The sequence below is a fragment of the Cynocephalus volans genome, chromosome 12 (genome assembly GCF_027409185.1).
Source record: "Cynocephalus volans isolate mCynVol1 chromosome 12, mCynVol1.pri, whole genome shotgun sequence".
In the NCBI taxonomy this organism is placed as follows: Eukaryota; Metazoa; Chordata; class Mammalia; order Dermoptera; family Cynocephalidae; genus Cynocephalus; species Cynocephalus volans.
Genome location: NC_084471.1, coordinates 70,497,862 through 70,512,831, shown reverse-complemented (window position 1 = coordinate 70,512,831; position 14,970 = coordinate 70,497,862). Strand labels below are relative to the sequence as shown.

General features: G+C 40.1%; 1 protein-coding gene across 1 annotated transcript; it reads right to left on the bottom strand.

The window, feature by feature from the left end:
• Positions 1–10,117: 10,117 nt before the first annotated feature.
• Positions 10,118–14,380, bottom strand: LOC134360480 (tubulin alpha-1A chain). The gene is made up of 4 exons (XM_063074915.1): positions 14,204–14,380; positions 12,011–12,233; positions 11,655–11,803; positions 10,118–11,305 (listed from the first exon to the last, which is right to left on the bottom strand). Exons 1-4 carry the CDS (start codon positions 14,204–14,206, stop codon positions 10,325–10,327), a joined length of 1,356 nt encoding a protein of 451 aa, XP_062930985.1. The 5' UTR covers positions 14,207–14,380; the 3' UTR covers positions 10,118–10,324.
• Between the last annotated feature and the right edge of the window lie 590 nt (positions 14,381–14,970).

Below are 14,970 nucleotides of genomic sequence, written 5' to 3'. Positions count from 1 at the left end.
TAGCTCTTCAAGTCCTTGCTGCCTACAGATTTCTTATTTTAAATTTTATTTATATTTCCCAGTTGTTTTTTGCTGTGGGATTGATTTGCAGCAAGGTACTTTACCGTTACTGAGAGCAAAACTACCTACAGAATAACTTAAAAAAATAAGACAACAATTGAAGAAAATCAGAGGTATTCAGAGCTCTCCTTAAGTGATTTGCCTTTATGTAAATATTATTTTAATGCCAGCAAAGACAATTTTTTATTAATCTTTGAGATGCCTTGAGTTTCAAAGGCATCAAGTGAATTTTTCATTTAAAATTTCTTCTCTTGTTAGTCTTATTTCTATGTATTTACCATATTCTTTATTCCCTTTTCCATCACTCCCTTCATAATTCTAAGAGTGTTCTAATTTGGCTTAGCTATACCAGCCAGCCACCAAGGGAAAAAAAAAAGTTTCTAAAAAAATAAATAATTTGCTTTAGTAAATCCAGACAAGATCTGTCTAAATAATCCCATTAAGTTGTACCTCATGTGATAAAGTGGTGGCTTATTACCCCTTCCCTTTAGCTCTAGAGGCTAAGGCAAGCATCAATGAGACTGAGTGAAAATATTCTTTAGATTGACTTCCTGATACTAAATCTCAGGTTAATTTTTTTTTATACAGTTGTACACATTTCTAGTAGCTTTATAGTGTATCTTTGTAATAGATTAATTTTTTCATGAGGCTGCCAAGCCTACAACAATTTCCTATTCCCTAGAATTGTTCATGTCTAAAAATAATATATTATTATTTATTACATGATCTTGTCCCTTCTAGCCAAGGCTAACTGGCCCACAAGCAGACCCCTAACCCAAGCTGGGCCAATCAGATCCTAACTCCCAGGAATTTGACATTTGCAACAATTAAGTACAGGGATAGAGTTTTTACAGGAATCGAGTTTTTAGAGCTGGGTAATTATGATTCATAGCCTCTAAGATAACCCCTATTGATCCCACCTCCTACTATTCATGTCCTAAGTAATCCTGTCTTCCTAACTGTAGGCTGACCTAGTGATTCACTTCTAATAGAATAAAGCATAAGAGATGAGATGTCACATTTTAGATTACAAAGAGACTGTGACTTTCAACTTGGGGGCTCTCTCTTGCTCTCTTGCTCAGTTGCCCTGAGAGAAGCCAGTTGCCATATTGTTTGCTGCCCTTTGGAGAGGCCCACGTAACAAAGAACCGTGGAAGTTTTCCAGCCAAATAGGCAAAAAAGAGCTGAGGCCCTCTGTCAAACAGAGGAAATGAATTTCTCAAGGAAATCAATTCTGCCAAAAACCATGGGAGTGAGTTTATCAGAGTATCTTCCCCAAGTTGAGCCTTCAGATTAGACTGCAGTCCTGGGCATCAGCATGACTGAAACCTTGCGTGAGATCTCATGCCAGAGGAACCCAGCTTGGCTGCACCCATTTTTGTGATCCTCACTTCATCTCTCTACCTGCTTGATGTTCTAGTCTTTCCAGTGTGGCATTTCAACTGATCGGCTTCCTTCACTGTCACCTTATTTTATTTCCTTATAAGGGGATTTTCCTAGGAGTTCTGGCACAGAACTCATTTGGTCTATTTTCCTGAAAATTGTTACTGGACTGGGCTCTTGCCTTCGTGATCTTCTGCAGCAAGGTACCCTGTGAATGCCACCCAGAATACTGGGTTCTGCTTCTCTTCTCAGGTCGGATCTTTTTTTTTTTTTTTTTTAAAGATGACTGGTAAGGGGATCTTAACCCTTGGTGTTATCAGCACCACACTATCCTGAGTGAGCCACGGGCTGGCCCCTCAGGTCAGATCTTGAATATCTTGGCTTTCAGTGTCCTGGATACCCAAAGGAGCATTGAGCTGTTGTTTCTCTAAATAAGTCCTAACACAGGAGCCAGTCAGTCTGCTTAACAGGCTTTTGCCTAGATCCCTGATGTATTCCCTTTGAACTATTTCTTGTGTACCTGGCCTTATCTCTTCAACCTCCCTTCCCCTGGGTTAGCTTCTGATTCATTATCTCTGATACTAGATTGGAACTGATGGTCTGCAATACTGTCATTCTCTTTGTACCCATGTTGTCTACCTCATTCCATTCACCAAATGGAAGCCCGCCCTATGTCCCAATCATTTTTTTTTGTCTGTTTTGTTTTTATTTATTTTTTATTTTAACTTTTATTCATTTTAAAAAATTATTTTATTTTATTTTCTATTTTTATTTATTTATTTTTAAATTTTATTAATATTATTTTTTTACATTCTACAATGTTGCTGTAGAGCAGTTGGGAGGGAGATGGAGAGGGGAACAGGGAAGGAAATGGGATGGAAGAAGGAGGAGGGATGGGATTGAGGCCTGTAGCACCCCCCACATTCCCACAGTGGGCTTCTAGCAGTGGCTTGGTTATTGCTGGGCTGGGTACAGATGTTAAGGGGGTGTGGCAATAGCTCTTGCCCCCTCACCATTCCAGCTTAGGAATCCGGGGCCGGGGCCCTTCTTGCTGAGGCTTGCTGGTTGTCACTGGACTGGTTGAGTGTTGGGGGGGTGTGGATGACACCCATGCCACCCGGCTGCCCTGGCTCAGGAGAGCCCAGGAGGCCTCCTGCGGCAGCTCAGTGGTCACTGCAGGGCTGGTTGCTCTTGCAGGGGGTGTGGCCAAGGCCCTCAGCCCCATCCTCTCAGGACTGGTTGCGGGTGTCAGGGGGCATGGCTGAGGCTCCCTGGCCCTCTGCCCTTCCTGGTTTGGTAGCCCAGGGGACTTCCGGTCTTTCTAGGTGTTACAGGTGTTCTTTGGTGAAATGAGACCTTTACTAGTTATCAAACTTTGTCTCTGGTTGTGGGTATTTTGTTTTTTTCTTTCAGTTCTGTGTTGGATTATTTGCTGTTCCCACCACTTAAACTCTGCGCTGGAACTAATTTATTGTCCTTTGCTTACTTCTGAAATGGGAGAACTTCCTGTAGGGACCAGTACTTGAGCTCTGTGGTTGGGCTAAATCGCTGCTTTACTGCTGATTCCCTAGGGAACGCTTTTTGTGTAGCTCAGGTTTTAATAGCTGACTTTATAGGTACTTCTGGATCTGGAGAAATCTGATGCACCTGGGTTGTATAGAAACACTGGTCTGGGCCTGAGTCTTTTCATCAAACTGCACCCCTTTCAATTCTATATTCCTGACCAGTGTCCTCTGAGTGGTCCTGCACTGATTGGGGGGCAGATCAGCTGTCCTTGCTGTGCCCCAGTGTTCCCCCAGTGGGTCCGTCTCCTCCAGTGCCTGTGCTGCAAACACTTCCCATGGGATGGGCCATGCTCTGGTCCATTGCGATGACTCACCGGCCTCTGAGTGGCTCCTTTTCTTCAGTTGTTGTGGCTTCTCTGTCTTATGCGGGAACCCTGTTGGTGGTACTGCTCACCTGGGGGCCACCAAGGCCCTCTTCTCCCCTGTTGCCTCCAAGCAACTTCATCTGAAAGGCACAGCTGTGGCTTTTTGCCGGCTCCTGCTCTGTGCACTCAGCAGCTCCAGCCTTAAAGCAGCTGCCCCACAAAACAGTTGGAGTGGTTTTTTCTTTCTCTCATTGTGGCTTCTCCCACCTTCATGCCCTCCATAGGTCTCTCCTCCTTGTCCCCTGAGCTCTGCAGCCCCATCTTGGCTGTTGTTGCTTTTTAATAGTTGTAAATTGGTTGATCTGTGGGAGAGAGTGATGCTGGGGACCATGTATTCTGCCATCTTGACTGGAAGCCTATTTATTTTTTAATTTTTAAAATTTTATTTATTTATTTATTTTTTGGTCTCAGTCATTTTTTATCCAGGCTCTATCAGATTGGTTCTAATTCAATCTCAAATCACACTTACTTCCCACATTGCTGCATTGTTTATGGTGATAATTGAATCCATTCATCTGGCTCATGTATGAAACTACTTTTTGACCATATTTTGTGGTGTAGAACTTTGGATCTGCTTTTGTTCATTTCTCTATGTATCATTTTTGTGTATAATTTCACATGTTCATATGTATAATTTTTGGTGAATAGTTTCAGTCTAGCCCTCAAATACTACCTACATGTGCTTCAGAGCAGAGAAGGGATGATCCAATAAATTATCCCATTTTTTAACTTAGGTCATCATTTCCATTAGATTACTAAAGCATATGACCTTGCATTTTATTGCCAGATTAAATAGTTACACTGTACTTACATGGGACAAAAAAGTATAATTTTAAGTACACAGCTGATAATATCTATCAAAAACACACCAAAAAAAGAATATTTATGAGGGCTATCCTAAAGAATTTTCAGTATTTTATTTTTCTAGATTAGTGATTGTAATTGTTTTGGAGAATCTGATGAAGACAGTTTATTCTCTCTCTAGATGTGTGTATAATTCCTGTTTAGTTTATTTATTGCTATGTAACCAATCACCCCAAAAGTTTTTGACTTAAAACAACAATTATTTATTATTTCTCATGATTCCAGGTGCTGTCATCTTGCTCACTCATGCAGCTTCATTCAGCTGGGAGCTCAGCTGGGGTTGGAATGTCTAGGATGGTCTTACCCACATGTCTGGGGCCTTTGTGCTGGCTGTTGGATGGGGTGCCATGGTTCTTTTCCACATGACCTCTCTTCCTCTCCACATGGTCTCTTATCCGTCATTAATCTAGCTCAAGCTTCTTTACGTGGTGACTTGCTTTTAAAAGAATGAAAACAAAGCTGCCAGGCTTCTTAAGTGCTTGACCTGGATCTGGCTTTGCTATACTTCTGCCACATTCTATTAGTCAAAGAAGTCACAAGGCCAGCTCAGATTTAGGGAGAGGGAAATAGGTTTCACCTCTCTATGGGAGTAGCATGTACCTACAAGGTTGAGAGGAATGGTTATCAGGTATCTTTGGAGTAAATCTGTCATGAGCATATTTACACAGAAATTTATGTACAACTTCAGGGAGTTCACCAACCCAGGAGAACAATCTATGAAGTACCTTGTGCTTTCCTGAGCCCTGGGCTAAGAACCCCTGCTTTAAGACATAAACCAAATGTGTTTTATCCCAGGAATGTAAAGTTGGTTTCATATTCAAAAGGCAGTGAATATAATTCACTACTTTAATAGAACATGGGAGAAACCCATATGATCATATTAATAGATGCATGCAGAAAAATAATTTGACAAAAATCCAAAATTCATTTACCAAAAACAAACAAGCAAACAAACCTCTCAGTAAACTAGGAATAGAAGGGAACTTCCTCAATCTGATAAGAGTGCCTGTGAAAAACTGACACCAAACATCATACTTAATGGTAAAGGATATCTGCTCTCACCACCTCTAGTCATCAAGAATGAACCCTTGCTTTAGATACTCCAAATTCCATCTGAATTAGGCCACATGAAAATGTTTTAACATGACAACCCAATTAAAAAATGGACAAAGGACTTGAATAGACATTTCTCCAAAGAAGATAGATAAATGGCCAATAAGCACGTGAAAAGATGCACAATACCACTAATTATTAGGGAAATGCAAATCAAAACTACAGTGAGCTACCACCTCAAAACCATTAGAATAGCTTCTATTAAAAAAACAAACGGGCTGGCTGGTTTGTTCAGTTGGTTAGAGCGTAGCCTTGTAACAACAAGGTCAAGAATTTGTTTTCATCAATGGAAAACAGTATGGTGGTTCCTCAAAAAATTAAAAACTACCATATGATTCAGCAATTCCACTTTTGGATATATCCCCAAAAGAATTGAAAGAAGGGTCTGGAAGAGATTTTTGCATACCCATGTTCATAGTGGCATTATTCACAATAGCCAAAAGGTTGAAGCAATTCATGTGTCTGTGGATGGGTGAACGGGTATACACAATCTGGTATATACATACAATAAAATATTATTCAGTCTTTAAAAGGAAGTAAATTTTGATAAATGCTACAACATGGATGAACTTTGAGGACATTTTGCTAAGTGAAATAAGCCAGTCACAAAAAAGACAAAGATTGTACTTAATATGAGGTAACTAGAATAGTGAAATTCATAGAGACAAAAAGTAGAATGGTGGTTGGGAGCGGGGAGTGGAGAGTTGTTTTACGGTATAGAGTTTTAGTTTCGTGCAACGAAAAGAGTTCTGGAGATTGGTTGCTGATAGAGTTTGGATGTGTCGTCCCCACAGAGCTCATGTCAAAATCCAATCCCCAACTTGGCAGTGTTGGGAGCAGTTTGGGTTATGGCAGCAGATCCCTCATGAATAGACTAACGCCCTGGGGGTGGGAGTAGTGAGTGAGTTCTCCTTCTGTGAGTTCCCACGAGAGCTGGTTGCTCAAAGGACCCTGGCACCTCCCCTCCCTCTCTCTCGCTTCCTCTCGCCATGTGATCTGCTTGTACTCATGGGTTGGCCTGCCGTTTTCTGCCATGAGTAGAGGCAGCCTGCGGCCCATGCCAGATGCAGCCGTCCCAGAATCGTAAGCCAAATAAACCTCTGCTCTTTATAAATTACCCAGTCTCAGGTAATCTGTTATAAGCAATGGAAATGGACTAATACAGTTGTATAGCAATGTAAATATCCTTAACACTACTGAACTGTACACTTCAAAAATGGTTAAAATAGTAAATTTTATGTTTATTTTACCAGTTAAATATAAAACAAAATAAATATATAAATAAAATAAACAAAACAGTTTTTTAACATTATGTAATTCTAATCTAAAAAATTTCTAGATTTATAAAATTTATTTTATTTTAAAATTATTTCTAGCACTATATTTTAAGTTGAAGGAGTTTGCTATTGAGAAAATATAATACCAGAAGGTGTAAAATTCTTGAAGTTTTACAGTGTTTTAAAATGCTGAATCATATTCAATCCACTTCTATTTATTCTGTTTATGTTCTATTTAGTATCCATATTTTTTTTTCATTTTGGATAATTTCTATTGTCATGTCTTCAATTTATTAATCTTTTTTCCTGTAGTGTCTAATCTACTATTAATCTCAACTGGTGTGTTTCTTATCTCAACATATTTTTCATCTCTAGAATTTGATTTGGATCTTCTCCCCCCATATTGCTACTTAGAATTCATCCACCTTCTTAAACATCTGTAATATAGTTATAATAACTTTTAAGGTTTTTATATACTAATAACATTAATGAATTATTTATTTGATTTATTCCAATATACCATAGTTTCAAAATAACAATATTACTATTAGTACTAGCAATATGGTTACTAAAAACTGTACTTTTTTGGAGTTTCTTTTATCTTTAAGATATCTCACTATGGATGTATAATCAAATTACTGTCTTAAGTCCATTGAAATAAATCCCTTCTCTGTAGTTAAGTCACCAACTTGGTACTTGGTTAGATTCGTTTGTTTCATTTTGCTTTTGATTTTTAGGAATTTTTTTTCACCTTAATTGAATTCTTTCTTATAATTATGGTATATAGTTAGTTGTTGCTGTAGTCAAATGATATAACAAATATAATGAAAGAAGTCTAGTCGGCCCATGTTCCCTCCCCCTATAGGCAACCTTTTTTTTTAGTTCTTGGTTTATGCTTTCATTGTTTTCTAAATTGTGGTAAAATAGATGTAATATAAAATTTACTATTTAAAAAAAATTTTAGTGCACAATTCAGTAGCATTAAGTACATTTGTGTTGTTGTGCAACCACCATTATCTATCTACAGAACTTTTTCATCATCCCATACTGAAACTCTGTAACCACTCTGCAATTCTTCATTCCCTTCTTCCCTCCAGCTACCAGTAATCACCATTCTACTTTTTGTCTCTATGAATTTTTTTCTTTTTTTTAAAGACAACCGGTAAGGGGATCTTAATCCTTGGCTTGGTGTTGTCAGCACCACACTCAGCTAGTGAGTGAACCAGCCATCCCTATATAGGATCCAAACCTATAGCCTTGGTATTATCAGCACCACACTCTCCCAAGTGAGCCACGGGCCAGCCCTTGTCTCTATGAATTTGACTATTTTTTACCTCATACAAGTGGAATCATACAAAATTTGTCCTTTTGTCTCTGGCTAGCTTCACTTAGCATTATATTTTCAAGATTCATCTATATTGTAGTACTTGTCAGAACTTATTTATTTATTTATTTTGGCGGACTGATATCCCATTGTACGTTTATACCACATTTTGTTTATCCATTCATGCATTGATGGACATTAGGGTTGCTTCTACTTTTGACTATTGTGAATAATGTTGCTATTGAACATGGATATACAAATATCTGCTTGAGTGTCTGCTTTCAATTCTTTTGAATATATACCTAGAAGTGGAATTGCTGGATCATATGGTAATTCTGTGTTTTATGATTTGAGGAACAGCCATACTGTTTTTCATTTTTTAAAAACTAAACAAAAAATATTATCATGAGCTTATGGATTTTTTTATATTTTATATTTTTTAATCCATTATAGTCACTATTTTCTTAATGCTCATATTGTAGCATCGATGAGAGCGCCTTCATGTTGGCTTCTATATCTTTTTGATATGACTGACTAGTTTTTGTTGTCTTTCTTGCTTTCTGAAATGACAAAATATTTGAGGCTGAACTTGAATATTTCCTGCTGTAGGCTTAAGACCAGTGATTTCTCTAAAACATTCTGGTTCCTTTTAGTGGGAAATGGCATTTAGAAACCACCATCTGAGTGCTAGGGATATTCATTACTACTTTGCTCCTAGGCCTTTTCAGTGGACAAAGCTAGAAAATGTTGGGGTTTTTTCCTTTTGTAATTTAAATTGGGATCATAGGGCTCTTATTTAACTACTTTGACTTGATTTTATACCTGTATCTCTCTTTTTTCTTTTTTTGGCATCTGCCCAGTATGATACCTGTATCACTTTTATCCTATATTTGATTCATTCAACCAACAACCATTGTACACCTGTTATATCCCTTATACTTTGCTAGGTGCTAGAAATGTACATTCAAAACTTACATTTGATGTAATTTCCATATTGTTTTTTATCTGAATGAGCGAGGATATTTACTTTTTGTGCATCAGATCTGTTTGTGTTGGCTTCTAGTTAAAACTGCTGAGCAATATTGGATTGGCTTTGAAATTAGTTGATCTTGGCTTATTTCTTATGTTATTTCCATTAGCATACATTAAACACAGATTCCAGTAACTACAATACTATTGCACCCTGTAGTTGGTAGTGTCAAGGGAAAAATAGATTAAATAGGCAATTAGTAACAAAAAATCATTTCATTACCACTGGGTATTATGCCAGGAGAAGAAAATGTAATAGTGGGAAGATAACTTTGCTGTCCTTGGGAAAAGATAGCCTTTTGGTCAATTGGACTGGCAGCAGACCTCTATTGCTCTTGGTCCAAAACTGTTTTTCTCAGTGTTGGTGCTGATGCCTGCCAGTTGCATTATTAGAATCTTATTCTTTTTAGTTATTGGCCCACATTAAAATAAGAATATCTTTGGAGAGTTAACATTCACACATGTAATTAACACATTAGTGAATAAATTTATCAGGCCTTTCCAACTTGACATTCATCTACAAATAGGTTTGAAAAGAAGTTAAAGAACTAGGGTCTAGTATAGGGGGGCACACATTTGCTTGGAGAGAACAGACTTCTTTTGGGAACCCTAGGCAGAGGAAGCATAATGGCACTAGCACATGCCAAGGAATTGAGGAAGCTTGAAAAGGAGATTGTTAAGACCTGGTGATGCATTTGGAATACTCACTATTTTATGTTATTTGTATGAGATCCAGTAGCCAACAAGACTTTGGCTGTGTAGTAGCAACTTTAAATTCTAAAAATGTAATAGCAGTTTAAATAATTTTATTGTAATGAGGTCAAAATTTAAGAATAGTATGTGATGCTATGTAATGGTAATCTTTGTTTATTTTTTAGCAGCTGGCTGGTATAGGGATCTGAAACCCTGATCTTGGTGTTATCAGTACCACATTGTAACCAAGTGAGCTAACTGGCCAGCCCAAATGGTAATCTTTAAATACACATTTTACATTTTATAAATAAAAGTTTTAAAATACGAAGATAATTTAAAATAAAATTTTAAAAAGAATAAACCACAGGCAACAGTTGTTCTTTTCACGTACTAAATACATGAAAATTTTCAGACACACCAATAGAAAAGACAAGACAACTAATCTGAGACAGGGAATACTTTATTCAAAACCCATCAGAGAAATGGACAGCTTGGGTCCGTTACAGAGCATTCACATTTTAAAGCATAGGTCAGCAATTGTATATGAGAGCATACACAGCTACATACAAATTAACTGATCAGACCACAACTTTTCAATGTTTAAAACAGAATAAGCTTCCCTGTAAAAGCAGCACCTTTGTGACATTAACTTCAATATTCCTCTCCTTCTTCCTCACCTTCTCCTTCAACAGAATCCACACCAACCTCCTCATAATCCTTCTCAAGGGCAGCCATGTCCTCACGGGCCTCAGAAAACTCTCCTTCCTCCATCCCCTCACCCACGTACCAGTGAACAAAGGCACGCTTGGCATACATCAGGTCAAACTTGTGGTCCAGGCGAGCCCAGGCCTCAGCAATGGCTGTGGTGTTACTCAGCATGCACACAGCTCGCTGTACCTTGGCCAGGTCTCCACCAGGTACCACAGTGGGAGGCTGGTAATTAATGCCAACCTTGAAGCCAGTGGGGCACCAATCTACGAACTGGATGGTACGCTTGGTCTTGATGGTGGCAATGGCAGCATTGACATCTTTGGGAACCACATCACCACGGTACAACAGGCAGCAAGCCATGTATTTACCATGGCGAGGGTCACATTTCACCATCTGGTTGGCTGGCTCAAAGCAAGCATTGGTGATCTCTGCTACAGAAAGCTGTTCATGGTAGGCTTTCTCAGCAGAGATGACTGGGGCATATGTGGCCAGAGGGAAGTGGATGCGGGGATAGGGCACCAGATTGGTCTGGAATTCTGTCAGATCAACATTCAGGGCTCCATCGAATCTGAGGGAAGCAGTGATAGAGGACACAATTTGACCTATCAGCCTATTCAAGTTAGTGTAGGTTGGGCGCTCAATGTCGAGGTTTCTACGACAGATGTCATAGATGGCCTCATTGTCTACCATGAAGGCACAATCAGAGTGCTCCAGGGTGGTGTGGGTGGTGAGGATGGAGTTGTAGGGCTCAACTACAGCTGTGGAAACCTGGGGGGCTGGGTAAATGGAGAACTCCAGCTTGGACTTCTTGCCATAATCAACAGAGAGACGTTCCATCAGGAGGGAGGTGAACCCAGAACCAGTTCCTCCACCAAAGCTATGGAAAACCAAGAAGCCCTGGAGACCTGTGCACTGGTCAGCCTATTAGAAAAGCAAGGAGTAGAGAAAAGATTAGTTTTTGTTCTTTGTGATACAACCATAGTAAATATATTTTCACTTTTCATACATTTTCAAGGATTTACATCTTATTTTGACAAATGCTTTTTAAAAAGTATAGACCTTCTTGGAATTACTCAGCATTTCTTAATTCAAAAATCTTCACTAATATGACACCAAACAGTTCATATTTTAACTGAATTTTTGAAAAACCTTAAGGGAATAATTCATCTCATTCTTTATTACATTTCAATTCTGTGTTTGAAAAAAAATCATTATTTTAAATGTCTTCCCTAGGCTCATTAATTTACTTTATTTTTTAGAATAAACATACCAGTTTACGAATTCTGTCCAAGACGAGGTCAATGATCTCCTTGCCAATGGTATAGTGCCCACGTGCATAGTTATTGGCAGCATCTTCCTTGCCTGTGATGAGCTGCTCTGGGTGGAAGAGCTGGCGGTATGTGCCAGTGCGAACTTCATCTGGAAAAGGAAACCAAACCAGCCACCCATCACTAATGACCTGCACAAGCCTGATCAGCCCTGGTGGGGGTGGGTAGAGTAGAGAGTGTGTGGAGTGTGTGTGGTGTGTGCGTGTATGTATATGTGTAAGTAATCAGTGGAACCCCCAAGACAGACCTCCAGTCTCAGCACTCTGGGATCTCACTTGGATTACTGAGGTCAACTTACCAATGACTGTGGGTTCCAGGTCTACAAACACTGCCCTGGGCACATGCTTGCCAGCGCCTGTCTCACTGAAGAAGGTGTTGAAGGAGTCATCTCCCCCGCCAATGGTCTTGTCACTTGGCATCTGGCCATCAGGCTGGATGCCATGTTCCAAGCAGTAGAGTTCCCAGCAGGCATTACCAATCTGGACACCAGCCTGGCCAACGTGGATGGAGATGCACTCACGCTATGGGAAGGGAAAGAGAAAAAATAATAAAATTAAGGTGTATTAGTATTTTGAATTTTCAGTAAATTTCTAAAAATATTCCTAGTAATATACACCTATTCTTTAATCCTTAACATGATAGAAATGATCAAGGAAAAGCATCTGCTACAAATGCAGCAGATGGGTGTGGTCTGAATAATAATTTCACCTTGGCACTCTTTAGCACATGGTAAAAGCCCATTCATTGTTCCCACAGCCTTGCTTGAATATAAGATTTTTCATATTTAAAAAATATTCAAAGTACAAATTTTGTAAAATGAAGTAAATTAAATTCAATCAGTAATTAATTGTAATTTCTCTGCTTCCCTTTTAAATAAAGATGAAGGTTTCTTCTAAATAAGACTTGGTATTTCAACATGGACATCTGTACTGCAGCTGAGCCTAGAAGCCACACCCTTTTGCAGTCTATCTGCAAAATCCATCAGTAATAGGGAAACAAACTAGACGAGGTCTGCCTCATACATTGCTGCATTGCTCTATTTGCTATGCCTGGTGCTAGCCTGTACTGTCTGCTATATTATTTAACAGAGTAAGCTCTATTTCCAGCAACTGCCTACATGATCTCATTGTGCTGTTTTGCCAGTCTTCCTTCTCTGACCCAGCCTGGGACCATGGGCCTCAAATGAAATGAATTAATGAAGACGCACTAGAACAAAAGACAGCTGGATGCAGAGTATAATTAGTCTTTGTCTGTACCAATTTCATTACTTTTTTAAAAAAAAGTTTTTCCAGGATTTTCTCCACTGTAAAAAACTGAAAAAATATTAATTTTTAAAACAACAATCCCTAAGTTAGAAACAAATATCACAAGAGAAGCTACCAAAGAATAAAAACCCAGTCAAAGGACAATGAATATTTATTTAGAACAATAAAATAGTATTTTCATTCTGAGATTCTCTACTCACCACTTAATATTCGTACTCTTCTCATCGGATAGAGATTTTCTACTCTACGGTCTTTAAGGCTACGACTTTCATTGTCTATTCACTGACGTATGGGGTGCGGTGAGAATCGGGGAAGGGCGTTTCCCCGGGTCCTGACCATTAGGGTACCCCGGGGCTCACAAAGTGGTCTTTCTCCCTCGCTGACTGTGCGGCGAAGACAGACACACAGTCGAGCCGGTCAGGGCGGTGCGTCCCCAGACCAGACATTAAAGAGCTTGTCAAGTGAATTGTGATCTTGCTGCTCAAGAAAAAAATATTTCATCTAAGCTTCCACAGTGAATAAAAAACCTTTTGAAGCCTATAGTTCCGCAATGATGAAAGGTTTTATTGGAAGTCTTCTGACAGAGGAGGTTTAGTGAGGGCGAGCCCCACCCAGTGGCTCTTAAGGCCGGAGAAGCGAGAAACAAACAACTCCGCCCCTGAGCCGCCCTAACACTGCCTGCCAAGGGCTCCAACAGAAACTAACCATTTTTTCCCGTTAATATATGGGTATCTTCCTAAAATGCCAACGAACCAGAGAGGAATCTTTTTATACTAACCCAAGGCTCCGCTTGGTTCCTGTCCTTCCCTCCAACCCCCCCACCGCACCGCGGTCTCCCTGCCCCTGTGGAACAAGGAGATTTGAGGAAAAGGCCTCTCCGCGTCACACGAACACCGTGCGCACCTACAGCAGGGCCGAGTGGGAGACCCTTCCACCTCGACATATGGGCTGCCTGCGGTCCCGAAGGGCTCTCGGATAACAAAAGCTCCCTTGAGCCGTCTTTGTTCTTCCCCATCGCTGTCCTGCTTCCGGGGCGCAGTTCTGTCTGGTTCGGTTACCGCACCCCGCGCTGCGGCTGCGGCGGGACTTAAGGATTTAGGGTAGACAAAGCTAAACCTCTCAAACAAAGAGGTTACAAAAGAAAAGAGCTTAAGGTTTTCCGAGCAGACCCTGGGAGACTGACTCCACCCAACAGCCACAAAGAGCTGGAGAAAACAGATTCTTACCATGGTTGCTGCTGCGCGGCTGCCGAGCAGATGGCGGAGACGAAGAGGAGAGGTTGTTGCTTCTTACAGCGCGACTCTTAGGCGGTCGATGTAAGAGAACCTGCGGTACATGGGCGGATGCGGCTCCTATATACACCTCGGTCACCATGGGGATGGGCCAGGGCCTTTTCCTGTTGGCTCAGACCCCCCAGTCTGCCCAGAGAAGCCACGACAGAGAGCGGTGATTGGTGCAAGCAACATGGGATGAGGTAATCTCTCCCCCACCCCTTTCCCCCTAGCATCCATAGACTGTTTGCATCCTTCAGACAAAGAGACCGTGTAAAAGCAGCCAGCGGAGCATCCATTATGGGGTGGGGTTGGGGGGGGGAGGGAAGAAAGAGGACTGAGGTTGGATGATTTTATAATGCTTAAACCTCAAACTACAGTTAAAATCACCTATATAAGGTTTTTTCCCACACTTAATCGCAGAATTTGTGTTGAGATGAAATATTTAATGGAAAATTGCTCCCAGCCCCTCCCTCATAGTATACTGAACTTGACTAAATTCGTTTACAATTCAACATCTCTAACTGCCTTAAAAATAAAGTTGGAGAGAAGACGGGAGTAATGCTCAAAATGGCTTGGGTAAATGAGATTTTTTTATTATTTAAAAAATAGTCAATAGTAGAGCCATTCAAAATGGTTTCTCAGGTTCAAATAACTTATTTTCAGACTTTCTTTTGCACACACACACCCCAAATAGCTAAACAAAAATGGAAAATGGCAGG